Source organism: Tamandua tetradactyla, chromosome 6 (genome assembly GCF_023851605.1).
Source record: "Tamandua tetradactyla isolate mTamTet1 chromosome 6, mTamTet1.pri, whole genome shotgun sequence".
In the NCBI taxonomy this organism is placed as follows: domain Eukaryota; kingdom Metazoa; phylum Chordata; class Mammalia; order Pilosa; family Myrmecophagidae; genus Tamandua; species Tamandua tetradactyla.
This window is the reverse complement of record NC_135332.1, coordinates 57,912,909-57,937,979: the sequence shown is the minus strand read 5'-3', so window position 1 is coordinate 57,937,979 and position 25,071 is coordinate 57,912,909. Positions and strand designations below refer to the sequence as shown.

Here is a 25,071-nt window from a genome sequence, read left to right as displayed (position 1 = left end):
TCCGGGGGACGCCGCAGGGACAGACCGCCTGCCCCCCCGTGTTCTGCAGGAACGCAATGCCGAGAGCGCCATCGAGGCCCTGAAGGAGTACGAGCCCGAGATGGGCAAGGTGGTCCGCTCGGACCGCAGCGGCGTGCAGAGAATCTGCGCCCGGGACATTGTCCCCGGAGACATCGTGGAAGTGGCGGGTATGCCGGGGCCATCGCCTTTGGTTAGGGGGTGCTGGAGGCCCCCGTCCCTCTCTGTGCCTCCACCCTGGCTGTATACCCAGCAGGATGATGGCCCGTCTCCCCAGAGGGCAACCAGAAGGGCAGGGGTCTAGCTAAGGGGTCCCAAGCCCTAGCGTGGATTCTTGGGAGCCTCCTGGGTTTCCCAGGGTGGGGAGTGGTCTCCAGGGTTAGCCTCAGCCAGGCCATTCCCCTCACAGTGGGGGACAAAGTGCCGGCCGACCTCCGCCTCGTCGAGATCAAGTCCACCGCGCTGAGAGTGGACCAGTCCATCCTGACGGGTGAGCCCCCTGCCCCGAGGCCCGGGCCAGGGGAGGGGCTGCCATCACGTGGGGTTTCTCATTTCGGGTCCCACGACCAGGTGAATCCGTGTCTGTGACCAAGCACACAGATGCCATCCCGGACCCCAGAGCTGTGAATCAGGACAAAAAGAACATGCTGTTCTCCGTAAGTCCCTGGGGTCAGGGCGGGGGTCTTTCCAGGGCGTTTGTCTGGACAATAATCATAAAAGGAATAACATTAAGATCAATCAATTGAAGGCCTAATGGAAAGAGCCTCATCAATTATTGGCAATATGTGCAAATTAATACTAATAGCTCATGTTTGCTGAGAGCTGAAACTGTCCTAAGTGCCTGACACTGTCCCAAGCCCTTTACGTATGTTATCTTAATCCTCGCAACAAACCTTTGGAATGGGGCTCCTGTAATCCGTATTTTCCAACAAGGAAACAGGTGCAGGGAGGTTAAGTTTCCAAGGTCATACAGCCAGCAAGTGGCAGAGCTGAGCTGGGAACCCAGTCGTTCTGGCTCCCAAAGCTTTTCCTCTCATCTGCTTGGCTCTCCTGCCTTAATCTGGAGAGGGACAAAATCTAATCACTCAACAAAAAATTTTCTAGAAGGAAGAGGGTTGCAAAATTGCTGGAGAGTGGTGGGAATAGTCCGTTTTTCAGACTGAAAGACTGAGCCCAAGGCAAGATGCCAGGTCCGCCTGACACGTCTTGGGGAAAATGATGGGTTCAGCTCCGGTGGGAGGGGTCTGCCCCTTGGCCTCTGAGCGAATTAACAAGTTGTACTTACAGGCTGCCCAGCAACAGCCTGGAGCCAAGCGTAGAGAGTTTTAGGACCTGAGGGTCCATACAAAGGATTAGGCTGGCCAGGCAGTGGCTCAGGGCACCATATTACAAGAGGGAACCTTCCTGCCCCATGTGAACCCAAATGGGGCAAGTGATGTCACCCAGAACTCTTCCTGAGAGGGACGCCATAAGCTGTTGCATGGAAGCCTTTGACAGGCTGCTTTGGGGTGAAGAGGGAGACTCTTAGAAGCATGTTCAAGTGTCAGCAGCTGTCACAAAAATTCTGAGGAAGATGGTCTGGCTACTGGAGGCCCTTTCCTTAGCTGCAAAACTTGCAAATGGGAGTGGGGACCAGGCCTGCATCACTCAGGGCAGAAGGAGAGAGGCTGAGCTTAGCACCAGCTCCTACCTTCTCCCCATCCTAGACACTGTGGGACACTGCACCCCTTTGAAAGGGCACCAATTTAACTGGGCCTCTGTTGGACCATTTTACAGAGGAGAACACTGAGGCCTAAGGCTGACCATCCTTGACACCAGGACTTGGAGAATTTTACTAAGATCTTGGGAATGCAGGGACTTAGGCTCAGATTTTCTAGATTCTTCTAGAAATATGTATGGACTATTGACCAGTAACCACAGTCAGCCGCATGCTTCTGTGTGGCCATATCGGCTGTTTACGAATCCTATTGATAAATTGGTGCCCACGCTGTGCTGTTGATCAGATTAGCACATTTGGCCCTGGTGCCTCCTCTGTGCCAGGCGCTGGGGCTATGGAGGAGTCGGAGGTCCTGGGCTTGGCAGGGGTGGCTGCAGCTCTTCCCCCGCCCCTCCCAGGGTACCAATGTGGCATCGGGCAAGGCGGTGGGTGTGGCAGTGGCCACTGGCCTGCACACGGAGCTGGGCAAGATCCGGAGCCAGATGGTGGCCGTCGAGCCGGAGCGGACACCGCTGCAGTGCAGGCTGGATGAGTTTGGGCGGCAGCTGTCCCACACCATCTCCATGATCTGTGTGGCCGTGTGGGTCATCAACATTGGCCACTTCGCTGACCCGGCCCATGGTGGCTCCTGGCTCCGTGGCGCTGTCTACTACTTCAAGATCGCTGTGGCCCTGGCCGTGGCCGCCATCCCCGAGGGCCTCCCAGCTGTGATTACTACATGCTTGGCGCTGGGCACGCGGCGCATGGCACGCAAGAATGCCATCGTGCGGAGTCTGCCCTCCGTGGAGACCCTGGGCTGTACCTCGGTCATCTGCTCTGACAAGACAGGCACGCTCACCACCAACCAGATGTCTGTCTGCCAGGTGAGTGGCTGTGGCCAGCCTGCAACCCTGTGGGTGTTGCTGTGTGATGCTGCCCAAGATGGGCACCCTCTCTGGGCCTCTGCCTGACTTCCTTTTTGGCTCGGGATGGAGGGGAGGACCTGTGGGCTGTCCCTCACTGGGGAGGAGGTCCAGGTTTTCATGGAATCAGAGCAGACCACAGGCATAGCCTGGCTGGACACATGTCACTGGGGGCCCTGGGCAGGCCACTGCTAATCTGTGAGCCTCAGTTTCCTCATCTGAAGCTTGGGTCTGCTCGCCCTGCCAGGTATACTTAAAGGACACAGGAAAGGGTCAAGCACAGCCTCAGAGCCTGAGCCACACTAAAGCCTGACCCCATTTCTATCCTTCCCCACCATGACTCTCTACAGTCAACTTCTGTCACTAGGTATGCCAGCTCCGGTGACCCCCAGGCCAAGGCAGGAATTAGTCATTCCCTGGTGCTCGATGCCACACCCTGGGCCTGCAGCCCACATGTTCCAGGGATTCTGGTTAAGACACTAGCAGGCCTATGGGGCAGAGGGCTCCTCTGGACCCAGAGAGGGGTGGGTGGGGTGATGGTGAAGATTGAGGGTTTCCACTTACCAGGTCCAGGCTCCCCCCTCATCCCTGCTCCCACAACCTGCCCTGGGCCTGGGAACCTGGGCTGTGCATTCCCAGACCCTAAGGCCTCCCAGAAGCCCAGCAGCAGCTGCTGCGGGGAAGGAGGCACCTACAAGCTTTCTAGCTAGCAACCCCCTTTGACCCAGAGCTCTGCTAAAATTCCTCGTGGGACTTTATTTGAACACGGTGTTCCTTGGCAGAAAAAAAAAGATTTGTGAGACAGTACAGGGGAGCTGTAGAGACCTTGCTGGATGCTGGGCAGAGAATCTTGACTCTGCTTGCCAGAGGCCTGTCCCCAGGAGCAGGGAGGCCTCTCAGTACTCTTGTACTCCACGCCCTGGTGGGGGTGGGAGAGTGGGGGTGGGAGAGTGGGGGTGGGAGAAGCTTTATTCAGACCGGCTGCTCTGGGGGGGCGAGGCGACCCGAGGTCTCCCTGAGCACGCCCCTCCTGTCCCTAGATGTTCGTGGTAGCCGAGGCCACAGCCACCGGCCCCTGCCGCTTGCACGAATTCACCATCTCGGGCACCACGTATGCCCCCGAGGGCGAAGTGTGAGTGTGGGGTGAGGGGGCGTGGACCGGGGATTCCTTGCTATGAGGGGGAATCGCAAGGGGGTGCCAGCTGGCATTGGGTCTCCTGGGGGTGGTGCCATCGGGCTGGGGTCCCCTCACTCCCAGGGGTGAGGCCGAGGCCCTGCTCTTGACCTGGGAATCCGCAGGCGACAGGGGGAGCATCCCGTGCGCTGTGGCCAGTTCGACGGGCTGGTGGAGCTGGCGACCATCTGCGCCCTGTGCAACGACTCGGCGCTGGACTACAATGAGGTGGGGCCGCCAGTCTTGGTGCCAGGCTTAGGGCCGCAGAGAGCCCCGGAGGGGTTTTGAGCAGGGAGGTGAGATGGCCAAGCTCCCCGTTTCCAAAAGATCACCCACGTCTCCTGCGGGGGCGGGGGAGCAGAGCAGGCAGAGGACAAGATGGGGGCCGGGGAGCCCAGTGTGGTCGGCCAGGCCCAAGCCAGGTAGGTGATCCTGGCCCTCGGGGGTTGGGGGGTGAGGCGTAGTTTGGAGAGAGATTTCCCAGCTGAAAATCGTGGGATCTGGGCTCTGGTTGGGTGAGAAAGGGGGCAGAGGTCAGGATAGCCCGTGGCTGCTGCCCTGGGTGGGTCTGTTGCTGGAGCCATGAGAAAAGGGAGAGGAGGCTGAGGGGATCCCAGGGACCGGGGTCCCGCAGGCAGCAGTTGGACAAGGGGTTTGGAGCGCAGGGGAGAGGCCGCAGGTGATCTGAGAACACGGAAGGTGGCGGAAGCAAGAGGCCTGAGAGGCCCCAGGGGAGACAGTGGGAGGGGAGGAGCGGGGGCTAGACAGCAGAGTTTGGGCCTAGAAAGAGGAGCTGGTAAAGGAGGCCGAGAAGGAGTGAGCAGAGAGGGAGGGGTCGGTCCTCGACACCAGGGAGAGGAGAGGGCCAGGAAAGGAGGGTGGGCCGAGGGCCTGACGCTGCCCAGACAGGCCAGCCGGGCCGGTCAGGGCCCAGAGGCTGCCATGCAAGGAGCTTGTGCATAACTCTGGCCAAGGCAGCTCCAGGGTTGGGCTGCGAGCGCCCGGCTGCCTCATCACCCTGTACCCTGGGCCCCCCCAGGCCAAGGGCGTGTACGAGAAGGTGGGGGAGGCCACGGAGACGGCTCTGACTTGCCTGGTGGAGAAGATGAACGTGTTCGACACGGACGTGCGGGCCCTGTCCCCCGTGGAGCGCGCCGGGGCCTGCAACACCGTGAGTGGGGGGGCGGGGGGTACCCAGGCTGCCGGCGTCACGGCTGGGGCTTCTGGTCACCTGGAGAAGGGAGAGAGGGGAGCTCTGTCGTGGGGGCACTTCTGGAAGGAGGAAGAACCGCAGACGTGGCCAGGGAGAAAAGAGGGGTAAAGGCTCAGGCTGGACCAGAGCTGAGAGGAGGGGAGGGCACCCCCTGAGGTCGGAAAGGGAGGTGGAAGCCTTGGACATCAGGAGTAGGAGTGGGGTGGCAGAGAGGCTTTTTTCGGGGCCGGGCAGCTGGCGAGGGAGCAGGCAGGAGGCGCCGGCTCACCCCTGGTGCCCTGCCCTGCCTGGACCCCACAGGTCATCAAGCAGCTCATGCGGAAAGAGTTCACCCTGGAGTTCTCCCGGGACCGGAAGTCCATGTCGGTGTACTGCACGCCCACCCGCCCCTCCCCGGGAGGCCAGGGCAGCAAGATGTTCGTGAAGGTGGGGGCCCGCCGGGCCGGCCTGGGGCTCCTGCAGACCCGGGATCCTTGGGGGACCTGGTGGCCACTCCTCTGAAGCTCTAGAAGCTGCAGCTGCGGGAGGTTAAGGGGAGCGTGAGGCCCATAATGGAGGGGAAGAATCCAGAACGAGGGTGGTCAGCCTGCCAAGGGGGGCCACGCACAGCATCCAGGCTTGGTGGTGATACAGCCAGGGCCGGGGTGCCAAGGCCCGCTCACTGTGACCTTGGGGCCGTCCTCTGTGGACCTCGGCCTTCCCATCTGAACCGTGGGGCCAGGTTGGTTGGTCTCAGAAACCCTTCGGATTCTGACCGGTGGGGCTCGGATGGTTGGTTTCTGTCCCCGGTACTGCGTGTTTTGGAAACTGAGTCCCAGGGAGGGAAAGAAGCCAGCTCCCTCCCTGGCTTCTGTCCACAGCACCTCCTATTGCTGCTTGCAAAGCTATAGTAGGAGTCATGGCCTAACTTCACCCCACTGGTTTAATGCCTTTTGAAATGAAAAGCCTTCATTTCATGAAGGAGCTTCTGCTGCTTTAAAAAGTTAGCCTCTGGAGTGACCTTCCTGGAAAAGGAAAGTGCCATCTATTGCACAGAGGCCCAGACTGGGACAGGGTCCTAGGTGAGGCCCCGAGGCTGCGGAGGAGCCACTCGGGTCCACTCTGGGGTTTCTCACAGTGGATTCTGGCCCAGGCCTCGCTGTGTGCGTCCTCGGGGCGACTTTCCCCCTCAGTGGGCAGGGTGGAGGGGTCGAAGGAGTGGGGCAGGAGGAGTGTGGTGACGAGGCTGCCTCCCCATCTCACCCCTGCCTCCCCCCCACCTCTTGTCAACTCCACAGGGGGCTCCTGAGAGCGTGATTGAACGCTGCAGCTCGGTCCGCGTGGGGAGCCGCACGGTGCCCCTGAACACCACCTCCAGGGAGCAGATCCTGGCAAAGATCCGGGACTGGGGGTCAGGTTCGGACATGCTGCGCTGCCTGGCGCTGGCCACCCGGGACTCGCCCCCACGGAAGGAGGACATGCGGCTGGACGACTGCAGCAAGTTCATACAGTACGAGGTGGGTGCCGGGGCAGGGGCTCGGCGCCGGGAGCCACGTGCGTCCCTGCAGCAGCTGGGCAGACAGCGGGTTGAGGATGGGCTCAGGCTCAGCTTGCATCTGCCCCCTCCCTCCAGATGGACCTGACCTTCGTGGGCTGCGTGGGCATGCTGGACCCGCCACGGCCCGAGGTGGCAGCTTGTATTGCCCGCTGCCACCGGGCGGGCATCCGTGTGGTCATGATTACAGGGGACAACAAAGGCACGGCCGTGGCCATCTGCCGCCGGCTTGGCATCTTCAGGGATATGGAGGATGGGGAGGGCAAGGCCTACACGGGCCGCGAATTCGATGACCTCAGCCCGGAGCAGCAGCGCCATGCCTGCCAGGTGGCCTGCTGCTTCGCCCGCGTGGAGCCCGCACACAAGTCCCGCATTGTGGAGAACCTGCAGTCCTTTCATGAGGTCACCGCCATGGTAAGCGCCAAGACTGGGAAGATGGCGGGGAGCGGAGGGCCACTCGCCACAGAGCTTGGAGCGAGCAACCCCATGCATTGTCTTCTGCCTCATTCCTGTTTTTCCCAATGTTTTATTACAAAAATGTTCAAATGCAGAGAAATTGAAAGGATTTTACCTAATCACATCTAAGTCCTGTGATTAACATTTTGCTTTATCATATATTTATCCATCCACCCATCTTGCTATCCATCTTTTTCTGTATATGCATTTCAAAGTAAGATGCAAACATCAGTATGCTCTATGCCCATATAGTTCAGAATGCACACCATTAATTAGAGAATATTTGTGTCTGGTTCTTTTTTTTTCTGTGTGAGATAAAATTTATATACTATGAAATGCAGAAACCTTAAACGCACCATTTGATGAGTTTTGGTAAATGTACATATTGGATGCATATTTCATTTGGAACCAGTTTTTTTTTCTGTCTCATTCTTGATCCTGACCCATTTTTCAACACTGTTCTGATTTTTGACCTTAACCCAACTCCTGACCTGACCCCTAATGTTGACCTCCAAGCTAACCCATTCTCTTTACCTTGACTTAACCCTGACCTGTGGCCCAGCCTTGATCTGGATTACTGAGCTGGCTACCAACCTTGGCTTGACCACAACTCTAACCTGATTCTTAATCTTACCTTTGAACTCTGTACTGACTTTGTCCCTAACCTTAATCTAACCCTTTACTTTGGGCTCAATCCTATACAGGTTTCAGGATTAGCATGGACCCTAAAATAGATCTTGACCACCCCCAAACCAATATTTTACGTTGACCTCAACTTTGATCTGTGTTCCAGTCTTGACCTTGACTGCAGCTTCAGCCTTGCCCTGTCGTCATTCCTGATGTGTGCCATGACCTTAACCTGGCCTCTGACCTTGACTTGACTTCCACCTTAATCTGATCATTTTCAGCTTGAGCCCGTATCTCAGTATTGTCCTGACCTTCATTCACCTTGGCACCAACCTTGACCTTGACTTCAACACCTAACCCTTGACCTGGGCCACCGCCTCGACCTCATTCCCAACTTGGTCTCAACTTTGTTCCCGAGCTCCATTTCATATTCTGTCCCGTCCCCGACCTTAATTCCTTACTCACGCTCTCCACCGACCTAACTTCGTCCCCTCCCTAACCTCATCATCTTGTCAGGACTTAGAGTTTGATCTCCCCCAGACTTTGTCTTTGCACTCCTTACCTTCCCCTTAGTTTTATCCCCAGCACAATTCCTTTTTTTAAAGTTTTTTTTGGGGGGTTGCCTGGGTTGGGTCAATCAAGCCTGGGTCTTTTGACAAGTGAGCATTCTACCATCGAACCACCCAGGCACCCCCAGTCCAGCTTCTAGGCTCATCCTTGGCCTCCCCGTTGGTTCTGTCGACAGTCTGCCTCCTCGGGGCAGGCTGAGCTGGGGGCGGTGGGGAGGGGGAAGGGAAGTCTCTCAGGTGTGGCTCTCGCTGACCTGGCTCCCAGACGGGCGATGGCGTGAATGATGCCCCGGCTCTGAAGAAGGCGGAGATCGGCATCGCCATGGGCTCGGGCACAGCCGTGGCCAAGTCGGCGGCGGAGATGGTGCTGTCGGATGACAACTTCGCCTCCATCGTGGCCGCGGTGGAGGAGGGCCGGGCCATCTACAGCAACATGAAGCAGTTCATCCGCTACCTCATCTCCTCCAACGTCGGCGAGGTCGTCTGGTGAGGCCCTGCCTTCCCTCCCAGCCCCTCTGGGCCAGCCCGCGTGTCCCTGAGATGGGGGAAATGCCTGGTCCCGGGGTGGGGCTGAGGGAATGGAGGGATGGGCGCCCAGCCCCAGCCAGGGCCTTCCAGGATCCCACCTCACATGGGCAGGGACGGGGATGTCCTGACATTCTCCGAAGCCCAGTGACCTGTGGTTCATAGCGTACCCCAGCGCCCAAGGAGGTGCCTGGAAGAATTCCCTATCATTCCTCCAGCCATAACCTTCTTCCCGTTTTCAGAGCTGCAAGACAGGGGCCTTAGCCCCACTTCTGGGCAGTGATAAGTTTGTATATGTACATGGTTGTTTGTGCCCGAGTGAGAGGTGTGTGTACACGTGTTTATGCATGCAACGTGTGCTCTTGTGCACCCCTGGATATGAGTACAAATACAGAAAGGTTTGCCCCAGAGTGTGGTTGCACACAAGGTTATGTTCACATGTCAGAGATGCCGGTGAGGACTGGTGAGCGTGTGGTTTCCTGTGCATGTGTGAATTCTGCATCTCCCTGGGTAGGTGTGAGCGTGTCAATGTTTACTTATATTTGTGGGGCATGTGCCAATGAACAAAGACATGTGTGCTTTGGTGTGTGCTGTTTGTGTGTGTGTGCATTTGGCCTCTGCTAGGCTTAAGGAGCAGATGTGTCCAGCCTTCCAGAGCTGGGACAGGGAAGGCAGGGTTGGTCCAGTGTGAGGCGGACATGTGTACACATGCCACGCGTTCCTGCACACACATCAGAACTAGCAGAAAGGAAGGGCTGCTGCAGAGAGTGGATGAGCCCTGCAGCCTGGAGTGGGTGAGCAGGAGGCAGACCTTCCATCTGGTGGAGGTCCAGCCTCCTGGGGGCTAGAGCCCGTGACTCTGGTTCCAGCATCTTCCTCACGGCAATTCTGGGCCTGCCCGAAGCCCTGATCCCCGTGCAGCTGCTCTGGGTGAACCTGGTGACCGATGGCCTGCCTGCCACAGCCCTGGGCTTCAACCCACCGGACCTGGACATCATGGAGAGACAGCCCCGGAACCCCCGCGAGGCCCTCATCAGCGGATGGCTCTTCTTCCGCTATCTGGCTGTTGGCGGTAAGACGGGGGCTCAGCCTGCACTGGGGCTCCAGGAACTTCCTAAGATCCTGAAGGGTATCCGTTAGGCTCGTAAGACGCAGGCGGTGTGACTCGGTCTGGCTTATGTGAAGAGAGACTGTATGGGCTCAGGTGACTGAGAAGATGAGACGCGTGCCTCAGGCAGGCTGGGCCCAGGCCTTAGACAGCACCACTGTTGTGTTTTGGTTCAGCCTCAGCTCCATTTCTCAGGCAGATGCCTCTCAGCATGGCAGAGTGGCTGCTGCAGCTCCAGCCCTCATGCTCACCCGTCACAACCAAATGTATCAGGAGAGAGAGCCTTGTATCATACTACTTCCTAAATAGTATGAAAAAAAGCCTCCGACCTGTTCTCTTTTGCCTAAATTGGGTCACCCATTTATTTCCTAACCCATTGGCATAGCCGGGGATGTGGCAAATATTATTTACCAACCAGGGCACTGAGGGGAGATGCATGCAAACCACATGGCTGAGAGTGGGAGAGGGTGGTTCTCTGAGGGAAATGCAGGAAATTGTTAGAAATGGGGGGGGATGGATTCCAGAGTACCACATCTGTCCACTACAGCCGGTCTCCTCCCCTCTCTGCAGTGTACGTAGGCCTGGCCACGGTGGCTGCTGCCACCTGGTGGTTCCTGTATGATGTCGAGGGACCTCACGTCACCTTCTACCAGCTGGTGAGCACGTGGTTGTCAGGGAGCCCCTGGGGTTAGACCTGAGATGGAACATTCCACTAGAGCTGTTGGAGTTTCAGGGAGAGGGATCTAGAACTCCGTGCTTGGGCAGGGGCCACCCTCCCCTCTCCCCGTACAGATGTAAACATCTACCAAGGAGCCACGCGGAGGAACCCCTGGAAACCCAGAGATATCAGCACAGCGCCCCAAGCCAGAGAAGACGCTCTCCCTCTCCAGGCAGTTAGTTAGGGAGGGACCAAGGGACGTAACCGCCCAGAAGTGCTTTACCTTTATCAGAGGGATGAGCCCCTACATGGTGGAATTTCAGGCAAAGGGTCAAACTGAAAAGAGTGAGAGTAGAGGGGAATCTGCCTGGCTCTCAGGTTGGAACCCACAGGTCTGCCTTCGCCTGGGTGAGGATTCCACAGTGGCTGGCAAGTGCCCACCGTGACTTAACTCAGCACGGCACTGGAAGCAAGTGAGGACATCCTTCAGCTGCCATCTGTCAGTCCATCCCTCTGAGCTGCCAACTCATCCTCTTTGCTTGAAAGGGTATTCATGGAGATCTAGCTCAGCCATTTGCAGGTTTTGCCTTTAAAGCAGAGCTGCAAGGGTGCAGAGTGTTCTTCCTCGGAGCACACCTGCCTTAATTACCATCTCATAGATAGAGGAGCTCAAGGGAGGAACCCGGACTCCTCGCCTCCTCCCTGGAGTGCCAGGGGAGCCTGCTGGCAGTGTTTGAGCTGGGGAGGCCATCGCCAGCGTCTCCCTGGGAAGCTCTGTGATTTCAGGGGTTCACACAGCATGCAGCATTCACATCTAGCAGAGGCAGCCCAGGACCTACTTTCCTGTCCCCCACTAGCCCTCCAGGACAGGGGACTCTTCCTTAAGGCAGCAGGGTGGAGCATGAGCCCCAGGCACCTCCTCCCAGAGGTTGGCACCCTCCCCCAGCCCTCAGCAGAATGCTCAGGTCAGCAGTTGTGCACAGTTAGCTCCTGTGGGACGGGCAAGAAGGGGACCAAGGAATATACTCACCATCCCGCTGCTTCCTTCCAGCCCTTTCTGTTTCCATCCTCTGTACTAAGTAAGGATCCCAAATCTCTGAGAACCTCTAGACCTCTCTTCTGAGCCCCAGCCCCATATATCCAGCTGGATACCTCCTCGGAGAGATCCCACAGGCCCTTTGCACTCTGAAGTCTCAAACCAAATCCATTGCCTTTCCCCTGAACCAATCCATTTCCCCATCCCTGTTTCCTGGAGTGGACCCACTGTCTACCTGGTTACCTGGGAATCATGCTAGATACCCACCACCCCCATCACCCATCAGTCCTGGACCCCTTGGTGTCATCTTCTCAACAGTCCTCAGGTCACTCTATTTCTCATTTATCTATTTGGTCAACAAATGCATATTAAGTACCAGCTACGTGCCACGCCCAAAGTGTGAGGGAGATGGGGGTGACCGAGTCTGGAGGGGGAGAGAGCCGTGGACATGGGCAGTCACATTTCGAGGTGGGAGGTGCTTCGGTGGCGAAAAAGCAGGTGTCTGTGGTACTCGGGGGTAATCAGTGTTTAGACCTGAGGTGGAGCTGGCAGCTGGAGGAGTTGGAGTTGTTGGAATTTTGGGTGAGGGTCCACAGCCCTGTGGCGCCTGGAGAAATATGCCCCGGGGCAGCAGAGCAGTTAAGAGGCTTGGCCCAGACTGCCCAGGTTCACAGCCGGGTTCCACCACATTCTAGCTGTGTGACTTTGAACTAGCTCCTTAACTTCTCTGGGCCTTGATTTCATCATTTGTAAAATGAGAGTGACAATAGTCCCCTTCTCATAGGGTACTCGAGAGGATTACCTGAGGTGCTACTTGTCAAGTAAGGGCTATATAAATGATAAATTAATAAAGACTAAAGGGAGGGTGCCTTGCAAGATAAAGTGAAGAGGAAATAGCCAGGCAGGCACAGGGAAGGAAGAGGCAGGGCAGTGGCTTCCCCAGGAGACATGTGCCCTTCTCAACCCTGCAAGACTGTCAGTCCAGCCCTAAGCAGCTTCTGACAAATGACCAGGGAGGCCACACTGGGATCCACGACCTGGGAAGCAGTGCATGCATGGCAGGTTCTCCCTGGTGAAACCCTAAAGCTCTGACATGTACAGGGTGTTTATGGCGAGAACACCAGCCCTGTTGAGACATCCTGACCTGTCCCCATTCATGTCATCCCTGATCATACGCGTATGTGTATAAGGGTCCAAATGGACCTGTGTCCGAGAGGGTAGTGTATATCCGTGCATCTGTGTGTGTGTGTGTGTGTGCGTGTGTGTGTGTGTGTGTGTGCATGTGTGCATCCGTGTGTGGGATCTGCTGGTGGCACAAGTAGCAGGAGGCTCAGAGTTTAGGGCTTTTCCCTGCTCTCAGCAGCACCGAATTAAAACACGCGCAGTTGCCCCCGCTACTGGAGCAAATCCCACTGCTGATTAAAATGAGATAATATTCTCAAATCTCTTTGCTAAAATAAGAAATCAAGCCAAACTGTGGTCCGTTACTTTTTTTTCCATTCCGAGAGAGAGAGCAGAGAAAAGTGCCAGCCCCTTCGGACTTGACAGAGTCACCTCACGTGCATTTCTCTTGAGAAAACAGATGTATATTTACTGGGCAGCAGATCAGATAGCCTGACTTTCTACGGATTTCTTCTTGAGGGTTACTTTCACAGCATGTGACACCAATTTTTTTTTAACTTTTTTTATTAATTAAAAAAAATCAACAAACAAAACATTAAGATATCATTCCATTCTATATATACAATTAGTAATTCTTAGTATCATCACATAGTTGCATATTCATCATTTCTTAGAACATTTACATCGATTTAGAAAAAGAAATAAAAAGACAACAGAAAAAGAAATAAAATGGTAACAGAGAAAAAAAAGATTATACATACCATACCCCTTACCCCTCGCTTTCATTTACCACTAGCATTTCAAACTAAATTTATTTTAACATTTGTTCCCCCTATTATTTATTTTTATTCCATATGTTCTACTCTTCTGTTGATATAGTAGCTAAAAGGAGCATCAGACACAAGGTTTTCACAATCACACAGTCACATTGTGAAAGCTATATCATTGTTCAATCATCATCAAGAAACATGGCTACTGGAACACAGCTCTACATTTTCAGGTAGTTCCCTCCAGCCTCTCCACTACATCTTGAACAACAAGGTGATATCTACTTAATGCATAAGAATAACCTCCAGGATAACCTCTCGACTCTGTTTGGAATCTCTCAGTCATTGACACTTAGTCTCATTTCACTCTTCCCCCTTTGGTCGAGAAGGTTCTCTCAATCCCTTGATATTAATTCTCAGCTCATTCTAGGGTTTTTCTCAGTCCCTTGATGCTGAGTCTCAGCTCATTCCAGGATCTCTGTCCCATGTTGCCAGGAAGGTCCACACCCCTGGGAGTCATGTCCCATGCAGAGGGGGGGAGGGTGGCGAGACTGCTCGTCATGTTGGCTGGAGAGAGAGGCCACATCTGAGCAACAAAAGAGGCTCTTTTGGGGGTGACTCTTAGGCCTAAATTTTAAGTAGACTTGACCTATCCTTTGTGGGGTTAAGTTTCATATGAACAAACCCCAAGACTGGGGGCTCAGCCTATAGCTTTGGTTGTCCACACTGCTTGTGAGAATATCAAGAATTCAACTTGGGGAAGTTGAATTTCTCCCCACTCTCACCATTCCCCGAAGGGGGCTTGCAAATACTTTTCCAGTCACTGATCAAATCACTCTGGGATTCATCGGGGCATCACTCTGGAGAAACCAACAAAATCTCATGTCCTACCTGAGGTTCCAAGTGCTTATAACATTCAATCAAACTATCTACATGAGTTATATTAGGAAATGCTCTAGTCAAAATATAAATTTTGTAACAAATAAACATTTTTTGCTTTAGTCTCACACATAAGGTGACATTTTAAAGTATTAATTATCATCTATTTTCAGCACCCTGCAATAATGACATTCCTTTGTTCTTCCTCATGCAAAAACATTTTTAAAATTTGTACATTGTACATTTCACTATTATTATACACTCTAGGCATTGCTAGATTATACCATCTCGATCTTTACCATCTATCTTTCTTTCTGATTTCATTTATGTCCCCAGCCCTCCTCCCTCTATCATTCTCGCATGTAGCTTCATTCAGTGTTTTAACATAATTACATTACAGTTAGGTAGTATTGTGCTGTCCATTTCTGAGTTTTTATATTCAGTCCTGTTGCACAATCTATATCCCTCAGCTCCAATTACCCAATATCTTACCCTATTTCTATCTCCTGATGGTCTCTGTTACCAAGGAAATATTCCAAGTTTATTCACTAATGTCAGTTCATATCAGTGAGACCATACAGTAATTTGTCCTTTTGTTTCTGGCTAATCACACTCAGCATAATGTCCTTAAGGTCCATTCATGTTGTTACATACTTCATAACTTTATTCTGTCTTACAGCTGCATAATATTCCATCTTATGTAAATGTCACAGATTGTTTAGTCAACTGTCTGTTGATGGACATTTTGGATGTTTCCATCTCTTGGTAATTGCTAATAATGCTGCTATAAACATTGGTGTGTAAATGTCCATTTGTGTCCTTGGCCTTGTGTCCTTTGAATAGAGACTGCATATAGATGGGTCCTGTTTTTTAATCCATTCTGCCAGACTGTGTCTTTGATTGCAGAGTTTAATCCGTTAACATTCAGTGTTATTATTGCATGGGTAGTACTTTCTTCTGCTATTTTGCCTTCTGGATTTTATATGTCATATCTAATTTTCCTTCTTTTTACCTTCACTCATAGTCTTCCTTTCTATACTCTTCTCCACACCTCTCTCTTCTGTCTTCGTATCTGTCTCTAGTGTTCCCTTTAGTATTTCTTGCAGCTGGTCTCTTGGTCACAAATTCTCTCAGTGATTTTTGTCTGAAAATGTTTTAATTTCTCCCTCATTTTTGAAGGACAGTTTTGCTGGATATAGAATTCTTGGCTGGCAGTTTTTCTCTTTTAATAATTTAAATATATTATCCCACTGTCTTCTCGCCTCCATGGTTTCTGCTGAGAGATCTGCGCATAGTCTTATTGGGCTTCCCTTGTATGTGACAGATTACTTTTCTCTTGCTGCTTTCAAGATCCTCTCTTTCTCTTTGACCTCTGACATTCTGATTAGTTCGTGTCTTGGAGTACGTCTGTTTGGATCTATTCTCTTTGGGGTACGCTACACTTCTTGGATCTGTAATTTTAAGTCTTTCATAAGAGTTGGGAGATTTTCAGTGATAATTTCCTCCATTAGTTTTTCTCCTCCTTTTCCCTTCTCTTCTCCTTCTGGGACACCCACAACACGTATATTCATGTGCTTCATATTGTCTTTCAATTCCCTGAGTCCCTGCTCATATTTTTCCATTTTTTTTCCTATAGTTTCTGTTTCTTGTCGGATTTCAGATGTTCCGTCCTCCAGTTTTGAAATCCTATGTTCTGTCTCTCGAAATCTACCATTGTAGGTTTCCATTGTTTTTTTCATCTCTTCTACTGTGTCTTTCATTCCCATAAGTTCTGTGATTTGTTTTTTCAGACTTTCAGTTTCTTCTTTTTGTTCTTTCCTTGCCTTCTTTATATCCTCCCTCAATTCATTGATTTGGTTTTTGATGAGGTTTTCCATGTCTGTCGTACATTCTGAATTAATTGTTTCAGCTCCTGTATGTCATTTGAATTGTTGGTTTGTTCCTTTGACTGGGCCATATCTTCAATTTTCCTAGTGTGATTTGTTATTTTTTGCTGGTGTCTAGGCATTTAATTACCTTAATTAGTTTATTCTGGAGATTGCTTTCACTTCTTTTATCTAGGGTTTTCTTGCTGGATGAATTTGTTGTCTGTTCTTTGACATTCCATTCCGTTCAGCTTTATCTGAACCTTTAGCTTAAGTTTTGTTTAACAGAGGAGAATTTTTCAGTTCTTGTTTTCTTGTTTCTTGCCCTGCTTGTGTGGTGCCTCTCCCCCACTTAGGAGGGTCTACTTAGATATTATAGACCCCAGCCAGATTTTCCCAGACCAAACTGGCCTCCTATCAGGAGGAAAGAGTCACCTGTATCGGTTTTCCCTGAGGGTGAGACCCAGCAGGTTGAAAGACTTTCCTGTGAAGTCTCTGGACTCTGTTTTTCTTATCCTGCCCTGTATGTGGCGCTTGTCTGACTGCAAGTCCCACCAGCATAAGATGATGTGGTACCTTTAACCTTGGCAGACTCTCCCTGCTGGGGGCATGGTGGAGACAGAGGAGAGGTTGTGGGCTGGTTTTAATGGCTTCAAATTACCAAGCCCTGGTGTCTGAATTCCTTGATGGAGGGATTCCACCTGAGTTGGGCTTCACCTCTCCCCTGGGGAAGGCACAGGCTCCAGACAAGCCCCCAAAAGAGCTCACTTCTGCCTATGCCTGGGGCAGTTGCAGCCTGAAAAGTCCTGCCGCTGTATCCAGAGGCAGTCAAGCCTTTGTAGATACACAGCCACAAAAACCTCTGCTTCCTCCTTTTTTTTTTCCCCTTTTTCTGTCAGTCCTGTCCCCTTGGCACTGGGGCAAAAATGAGCAACCTCCGCTTTGATCAGGTTCACCTAAGCTGGGGGCCTATTTTTAGTAGTCAGAATTTGTTAATTATTTCCACAATTGGCGTTTGATTGTACCCAGTCTGTGCTGCTGGTAAAGTCCTTTCCTTTCCCTGCTGGGAAGCGGCCTGTGGGGGAGGGGCGCTGGCCACCGCAGCTTTGGGAACTCACCGTTCCCCGGGGTGCTCACAGCTGGTCCAGCTAGTCCAGACTGGGGTACACTGTGTGTCTGGTCACTGATGTGGCCCCTTGAGCTGTTCTGTACTGTTTCTGGTTATTTAGTAGTTGTTCTGGAGGACGAACTAAAACGTGCACGTTGTTAAGCCGCCATCGACACCAATTTTTAAGGCCTTCGTTTGAAGGACCTTTGTGTTCAGATCAGATTCTCGAGGACAGCTGGCAGTGGCGAACCGAGCTGGTGAACGGTTACGGACTTTCGCTCCCGTGACACAGAATGTCCTCGCAAATGACCTCAGTTCAGCGTCTTATCACAGCAGATTCTGTGAGCAAAGTGGAGAAGCAGAAAGGAAGCTCTGCCCTGGGGCCACCTCCTTTCTCATGATCTGAGATGCTTCTTGTTAATTATGAAGCCCCACCTTAAGGCTTCTTGCTGGCGAGTCCTTTTATCTACATTATAAGCAAAAAGCAGGTCTTTTAGAGCTCAATCTTAGTGGCAGATGTGGCGTAAGGAGTGAATGGAATCTTCTGTGATGACCCAGAATGAGGCACATGGGGCTCTGTCTCCTGCATGATTGAAGCTGACTTTTTTGCAGGCACAAATTTTTTCCTGGATTTTCCTGTGGTCTCTCCCAGAGACCCAGGACAACTCGTGCACCTTCGGGGAAAAGTCCAGGCCCTCTCCCCAGATGCCCCCCATGCTCATCCTCCCCACCCTAATGCCAGCTGCTCTCCCTCCGCCTCACCACACCCCTGCCCCAGCTGGCCCCACCCTTCTCGCTGTTCTGCCCTGCACCGCGTCGCCCCCTGACCCGCCTCCTGGCCTAGCACCCCTGCCCGGCCCACTGGTCGTGATGAGTCCTCAGGAGGTGGGGCCCAGGGCAGGCCCAGGCTTCTCTCTTCCAACCAACCGGGCCCAACCCTGACCGCTGCTCTCCCCATCCCACCCGCCATGCCCCGGCGCCCCCAGAGGAACTTCCTGAAGTGCTCCCAGGAGAACCCGCTCTTTGCCGGCGTTGACTGTGAGGTCTTTGAGTCTCGTTTCCCCACAACCATGGCCTTGTCCGTGCTGGTGACCATTGAGATGTGCAACGCCCTCAACAGGTGGGCCGGGGGTGGGCCTGGCTTGGGGCTGGGGGTGGGCGTGGGATGAGGAGGCTTCAGATGGGAGCCGAGGGCTGGAAAGGCCCAGGATTGGGGTCTGAGGGTCAGAGGGGCCCAGACAGGTTCTGATAATCTCTGGGGACCAGAACCAAGTACCCCCAAACTGAAAAAAAATAAAGATGCCTAATTGTACCTGAGCGGCAGAGAAAGAGGCCAAGCCCCAGGGCCGTCACCAGGAGGCTGGGGGCAGGCAGCAAGCTGACGCCCCTCCCAGCGGCACTGGCCTCCCCAGAAGCCTCTCTCCAGCTTTTATAAGCCCAGTTAGAGAACTGGTGGGGCTCAGTCACCCTGCTTCTCCACACGGGTGGGTGCCCGCAGCGGGGTACCCCAGCATCCTGGCCTGAGGTGTGAGCGCCCTGTGCCCTTGGCAGTGTCTCCGAGAACCAGTCGCTGCTGCGGATGCCGCCCTGGCTGAACCCCTGGCTGCTGGCGGCCGTGGCCGTGTCCATGGCCCTGCACTTCCTCATCCTGCATGTGCCACCCTTGCCCGTGAGTCACCCCGCCCCTCCGCACCCCCTTCTCTGGCTGGGGTTGGGGGTGGGGTGTCCAGGTCCAGGGCCCCCTCTGAAGTGCCAGGGCACTGGGCCTCTCTGGGCCTCTCTAAGACAGAAGCCACCTGGCAGTCGGGGGGGGGGTCTCTGAGGGGCTCGGGGAGTGTGGCCTGGTGTGTCCCCACCTTTGGGAGCCCTCAGACTCAGGGGGTGGGGTGCAGAAAAAGTGGAGACGCCCTGCTGCGGCGAGTCTCCCAGGTCTGGGGTGGCAGGAAGGGCTTTGCTGTTTCTTAGAGCAGACTGTGTGCCACTTCCCAGCGGGCTGGGTGGGACTTGGTTGTGACCGGGAGGGCAGGAGAGGACGCGCCAGGCAGAGGGAACAGAATGAACAGAGATCTGGAGCTGGGAAGTCAAGGGGTGGCTTAGACGTAGCCCCTAGTCGCCCAAGTGGGTAGAGCAGGCGGAGCGCTGGGGGGACTGGGACGGCCTTTCCTTCAACCCCCCCTCCTCCCCTCTCCTCCCAGCTCATCTTCCAGGTGACCCCACTGAGCGGGCACCAATGGGTGGTGGTGCTCCAGATGTCTCTGCCCGTCATCCTGCTTGACGAGGCCCTCAAGTACCTGTCCCGGCATCACACAGACGGTGAGTGCAGGCCCTACGTGCCTGCCGCCGGCCACCGCCTCCAGCCCGCCTCCCTGCCTGCCTCTGCCCCCGGCAGCCTTGGGCCTGTCCCAGCCACGCTTGGACCTCAGTCTCCCTGCCTGGCTGTGACCTCGGGGACCCGTGCTGCGCACGTAGCCTTGTCTCTCACCTGCCAACCCCCCCATCCCTCCCCCTTCCTCTCTGACCCTGTTCGGCCCTCCCCAGGCGTGAGTCTCAGGACAGTCCACCAGGCATGGCGTGGGGAGCCACTGACTGCCTCCCAGACCCCAGACTGCCCCGGGTTGGCCTCTTTGGTGCCACCTTGTGGGTGGGTGGGCCGGTGTTCGGTGTGGGCGCAGCTGTGGGACAGCCCGAACCCAAGAACAGAAGGCAGAGTGGCAGAGGGAGGCCGCGGGTGGAGGAGCACGCTGGCCGTGCGGCCCCCCTGCCCCGTCCGCCAGGGAGCTGGGAGAGTGGGCTGTTCTAAACCTCCCGCGGGCGAGGGAAGAGGCTTGTTCTCACTATCAGAGCTGCTCAGAGATGGGGGGAGGCAGGGGCTAGCTCCCCCGTTCCAGGGCTTTGGGCCAAAGCCCAAAAGAGCACTGTGGAGGGGCCGGGTTTGGGCCCAGCAATGGCAGTGGCCTGTCCTAGGGCAGCTGGGTGCTTGGGAGCCACCTCGGGCAGGCATGTGTCCCGGTCCCTCAGGGGATGGGGGCTAAAAATAGATCCCATGCCTGTCATTCCACAGGGCCCAGGCAATCAATCGGCCCCCATCTCCCACGCTGGCAGCCCCACCCCACCCCCAATGCTGCAAATATTTTGCCTTTAAAAAAAGACCAAAAAAGTTAGTCTCCTCTCTTGAGAGAAACTGGCTGACCAAGTTTTTCAAAGGGATGACCAGACACAGGGGTGCCACCCAGAGTCCTCAGCCTTTTGGAACCCCTGTTGGGGGCAGTACAGGGCAAGGAGGCCCACCCTCTGTGAGTCCTAGTGACTCCTGGGAGATGAGGAGAGGAAATGGGTTTGACCCCTGTAACTCCATCCGTAGGAGCCCAAGCCTGCCTCAGCTTTGGCCAGAGCACAGGGACGGTCCTCTGACTAGTATGCTCTGGCTAGTACTGACCACGGCAACTTACCTGCAAAGCCAAGCGTCCTGGGAGACACGCGCAGCTCAGGCCGGCTTCTTTGGCTTCCTCGAGAACCTTCCCTAGTAGCCACAACTGCCAAGGGATTCAGCAGGTTTTCTTGGGAGAACTTAGAAGTGGGAATATTCCACCCATGATTACAGTTTCTCAGCCTCTCTCTCGGACTCTGTGTTCCATCTCGCCTGCTGAATGGCAGAGGGAGAGGGCTCCAAGCAGGATGGGGAGGGAGCCCTACCTACTCCATCAGGGGTGTTTCTGGAAGAGGTGGGGCTTAAGTGAAGGTTTGCAAAAAGGGGATTGAGCCAGGGCAGTCGGGGCTGGGCCAGCGTGGCCTGGCGTGTCGAATGGGGCTGGGGCCCAGGGGGCAGGGTCAGGAAGTGAGGCTCAGGGCCTGGTATGCCAAGGAGAGTTCCCTGGATGTGATCCTCTGGGCAACAGGGAGCCCTAAAGGGCTGCAAGACAGAGGGGGGCCAGACTAGAGGCTGGAGGCTGGTGAGGGGTATCGAGCCAGTCCCAGGGTGGGTAGTCCCGGGCATTGCCTCCAGCTCCACTGCTGACCTGAGATGATGACCGTTGTCCCAGTGAGGTTCAAGCGTTGTGCCGCTGTTGGGAGGAGCTGGGGCCTGGGGCTGCGTCTGGGAGGTGGAGTGAGGGGCCGGGAGGAGCAGCTCGCTGCAAGCCTGGGCGGTGCTGCCCTGTGTGGCCCGCCACGGTCCCTCGGGCCTTCTAAAGCCAGACAGGGCGGGGGTGGGAGAGGGGACCCTGTTATGTTCCCAAGCCAGACAGGTGGCCTTTTAGGGAAGTTTTGCTGAGGCCTAATACTTGTGGCCTCCCTGTGATTTACGAGGGATGTGTCCTGGGGAGAACAGTGGATGCCAGGCCAGCCCCACTGGGGTGGGGGACCCTCCGGCCCCACCTCCTGGCTCTGCCCAGGTGTGACTGAGCTGCTGTCCAGAGGACTGCAGGGAGGGCGATGGCTGGAGAGGCTGAGTGGGGACAGCTCTGGGAAGTTGTGGAAGCTCCAGGCAGGACCTTTATTCTGGAGGCAGCGGGGAACCGTCAGAGGGGATGGGGTCAGGTTTGGGCTCTAGCAGGCCAGGGTGAGGTGACGTGGGGAATGAAGAGTGGGGGCAGGACAAGAGGCCGTGGGGCCTGGTGGGGGCAGTGGAGGAAGGTTCCGGCAGGCCTTGGAAGAGGAGCCAAGAGTGACCCCAGTTTCTGGAGAGCATGATGGGTAGGCAGAGATGCCCCAAACTGAAAATGGGTACATCAGGAAAAGGAAGATATTCATTGTTGGGGGACTGTCGGTGGAACACATGGGGTGAGGGAGGCCTGGGGACCCTCCGGGGAAGTGTGTCCAGATGGCAGGGACACCTGGGGGTGCAGCTGGCCCAGGGACCTGTCGAGCTCTGGCGTGATCAGTGCCACGGAAGAGTGGGGCTGTCCTGGGAGAAATGTAGGGGAGGGAGGGGCTGAGAAAGGGGCTGGCAGGGGCCAGCCTGGATGTGGGCACTCACACCCGCATCCCAACGTGCTCTGGGGTCTTTCTTCCAGAAGTAAAGGACCGGAAGTGAGTGCCGGAAGCAGAGTGGCGTCTGCGACCTGAACCTCAGACTGGCGGTGTCCGCACGTCTGTCCCCCACTCCCTGCCCTGCCCACCACGCTCGCCCGCTTGCTCACCGGGCCCTGCTGGACACACCACAGGGCCCAGGCCAGATGGGCCACCCCTGGCCTGCTCCCGGATCTCTGCCCCCACCTCCCTCTGATCTGGGGCCACCACCATGCACATCCCTTGGACTCTCCAGGGCAGTTTCTCTGGCCTCCTCTGCCCCCATCACATGAGCCTCCGGCCCAGGAGCTGCAGCCTGGGAGGGGGCTGCCAAGAAGCGAGAGCCGACAGCCGCTCTGGGGCTCCCTCCGCCCCACCTCCAGGGGCAGATTCTGGAGCCTGCTGCCCCGTGGCTGGGAGGCAGGGGCCTTTACTCTGGGGCTGGTACCCCTACGAGGGCAGAGGACACCTGGGGACCTGCCAGGCTGCCCCTAACCTCCCGTTTAGGCAGGGGCCTGGCCTCCCAGGGTAGGAAGGGGCGTCAACAGGACCATCTGGGCACCGCTGTGCACGGTGAGGGCAGGCGGCCCCTCCCCTCCGGTTCCACAGCATCGGCTCAGGAGGGCTGGAGCCTGTGTCTCTTCATATATGCAGGCTCCAGGGACTGCAGGGTCAGAGAGAAGGACACCAGCAGCAGGGGAGGAGAGGCTAGTGCCAGGACTCCCCTTCCCCAAGGAGACAGCCCGGCTCGGCTCCTCTCCAGATGCAGGGATCCCCTGTCCTGGGCAAGAGAGACGCACCGCAGCCCGGCACTGCCCAGGAGGCAGCTGTCTGCTGTCCTCAGCGCTGGGTGATGCTGAGTCTCAGGCATATTTAGGGCCATGCCCGGTACAGTCCACCCCTGTGGGGCAGCCCTGGGCCTTGACACAGCTCTCCGTTAGATTCTCGGCCCCACCCTTTGCCCCCACACCTATGACCCAAAAGGATGTCACTGAGAGTCCCTAACTGTCCCAGGCACTCCCTCCCCCGGCCCTCCTTGCTGGAGCCACGCATTTCCGTGTGGATTGTCAGATGAGAGGAGAAAAGGGTTTGATGGACAGAAGTTTTCTCTTAACTCTTTTGCCTTTTTGGCAAATCCCGCTAAGCATTGAAGAAAACGGTGACCATCTGCCTGTCTGTGTGTCCACACCCCTCCCCACCAGAGTGTGTGCAAAGCGATTAGTTTGCAAGTGAATTGAGACTCACATCCCCATCCTGCTCCCCACAATCAAAAGCCCCCCTCATCCTGCCTTGCAGACAGACTGGAAGTTCTGCAGCCCCTTTCCCCCACCCTTCCCCCTTCTCCTCTCGGGCAGTGGCCCAAGAGGCCGGTGTGGAGAGGGGCAGCACTGGGCGCCCAGCAGAGACTCGCCCCACTTCTGCTGGAGGTCGAGGGGTCTCAGTGGAGGCAGGCCCTGTCCCACCTGCGGTCCAGCTGTTTGGTAGAGAAATAAAAGTTGTGTGCCTGGGGCAATGGAATTCCATCCGGCTGCTTTCCTGGAGTCTGATCCCAAGGGCCCCCTGCCTGCTGGGGGTCTAGTAGGGCCCACCAGCGGTACCCGTAACACCTCAGGAAATGGTGAACCAGGGTCTGGGGTTCCCATATCACCAGGGATCATTGGATACAGACTTTCCAGGAGCCCCACCTGGGTGGCAGATGCAGGGCTCAGCCAGCCCTCCTGTGGATAAGGCCGTGTGGGCCTCACGTGGACAGCACTCGACAGTTTGTGCTGCAGGTATTCAAAGCCTGTTTGTGCGCATTACGATTCCTGTGCCACCACTGGGGAAACAGGCTGGGAGACATTCCAGGCTGGGAGCCTTGGCCAGGGGCAGGGCTGAGCCCAAAGCCTGAATCTCAGGGGCCCCTTGCGCTCCACAAAGGAGCCCCAGCCCTGGCCATTCTGTAGGTCCTCTCTGAGGATTCTCCCTTGCTGTGTCCATTGTACCGGGACCCCTTCCATCTCTTGCCCTCCTAAGCCCAGCTCAAATGCACATCGCTCGGACCTGCCCCTGGCTCTCCCAGGCAGCCCTGCCTTCCTGTGAGTGAGTGGGGGCCCTGGAAAAGGAGAAGCTGTGTCCCCCCCACCTCATTTCTCTCCCGGGGAGGGCAGACTCAATCATAAGAGACCCTAATAGTCCCCTACACAGCGGCCTTGGGAGACAGACTGGGGCCCTGCTGACACGGCCAGAGGCAGGACTGGCTGTGCAGTTTGAGGCAACTTGTTCAAAAATGAAGAATTTCCTGGCGGCGACTCAGCATTAAACCAGGTTGTGGCCCTGTGGGATGACACACGTTACAGGCCCATGAGGTTGCTGTGCCTGGGGGAAACAGGACCCCACCCTTAGGAACCCCAAGCTTTTTTTTGGGGGGGGGGGGGAGCGGGGTTGGAGCAGAGCTGGCGGTGGGAGCTGGAGGTGTACAGAGAGTGTTCCTTCTGCATGGTCCATCTGTGAGACCTCACAGATCGCAAAATCTTCCCATATTCCACATCTTCCCAGATCCTCACAGCCTGTGGGATGGGCCACCAGGGATTTAGGGCTCCATGTTACAGAGAAGGAAGCAATGACCAGCCCAAGACCTGAGGCGCAGGCCCTTTGGGAATCTGGCTGTCCAGCTTACCCCATGGTGGTGGGCAGGTGGGGCAGGGTGTGGGGTTAGGATGGGCCTGAGGACTCACCTTCCCAGCAGCCTCTGGGGCCCCGGCACCAGGCAGCTGCACCTCCACGGCCAGCCAGGCCCGCCCAGG

The 25,071-nt window shown here is 55.6% G+C and overlaps 1 protein-coding gene across 1 annotated transcript in view; it reads left to right on the top strand.

The window, feature by feature from the left end:
* Window positions 1-23,803, top strand: part of ATP2A3 (ATPase sarcoplasmic/endoplasmic reticulum Ca2+ transporting 3) — a 37,499-nt gene extending 13,696 nt beyond the window's left edge. The window contains exons 5-21 of the mRNA XM_077165582.1: window positions 50-188; window positions 428-508; window positions 589-674; window positions 2,134-2,598; window positions 3,678-3,769; window positions 3,937-4,039; window positions 4,851-4,982; window positions 5,325-5,450; window positions 6,302-6,520; window positions 6,637-6,972; window positions 8,476-8,696; window positions 9,605-9,807; window positions 10,414-10,499; window positions 18,265-18,398; window positions 18,830-18,947; window positions 19,474-19,591; window positions 22,291-23,803. Coding sequence (XP_077021697.1) covers window positions 50-188; window positions 428-508; window positions 589-674; window positions 2,134-2,598; window positions 3,678-3,769; window positions 3,937-4,039; window positions 4,851-4,982; window positions 5,325-5,450; window positions 6,302-6,520; window positions 6,637-6,972; window positions 8,476-8,696; window positions 9,605-9,807; window positions 10,414-10,499; window positions 18,265-18,398; window positions 18,830-18,947; window positions 19,474-19,591; window positions 22,291-22,310 — 2,679 coding nt within the window. The 3' untranslated portion in view covers window positions 22,311-23,803. The remainder of the gene's footprint in view (window positions 1-49; window positions 189-427; window positions 509-588; window positions 675-2,133; window positions 2,599-3,677; window positions 3,770-3,936; window positions 4,040-4,850; window positions 4,983-5,324; window positions 5,451-6,301; window positions 6,521-6,636; window positions 6,973-8,475; window positions 8,697-9,604; window positions 9,808-10,413; window positions 10,500-18,264; window positions 18,399-18,829; window positions 18,948-19,473; window positions 19,592-22,290) is intronic.
* The last annotated feature ends 1,268 nt before the right edge of the window (window positions 23,804-25,071 follow it).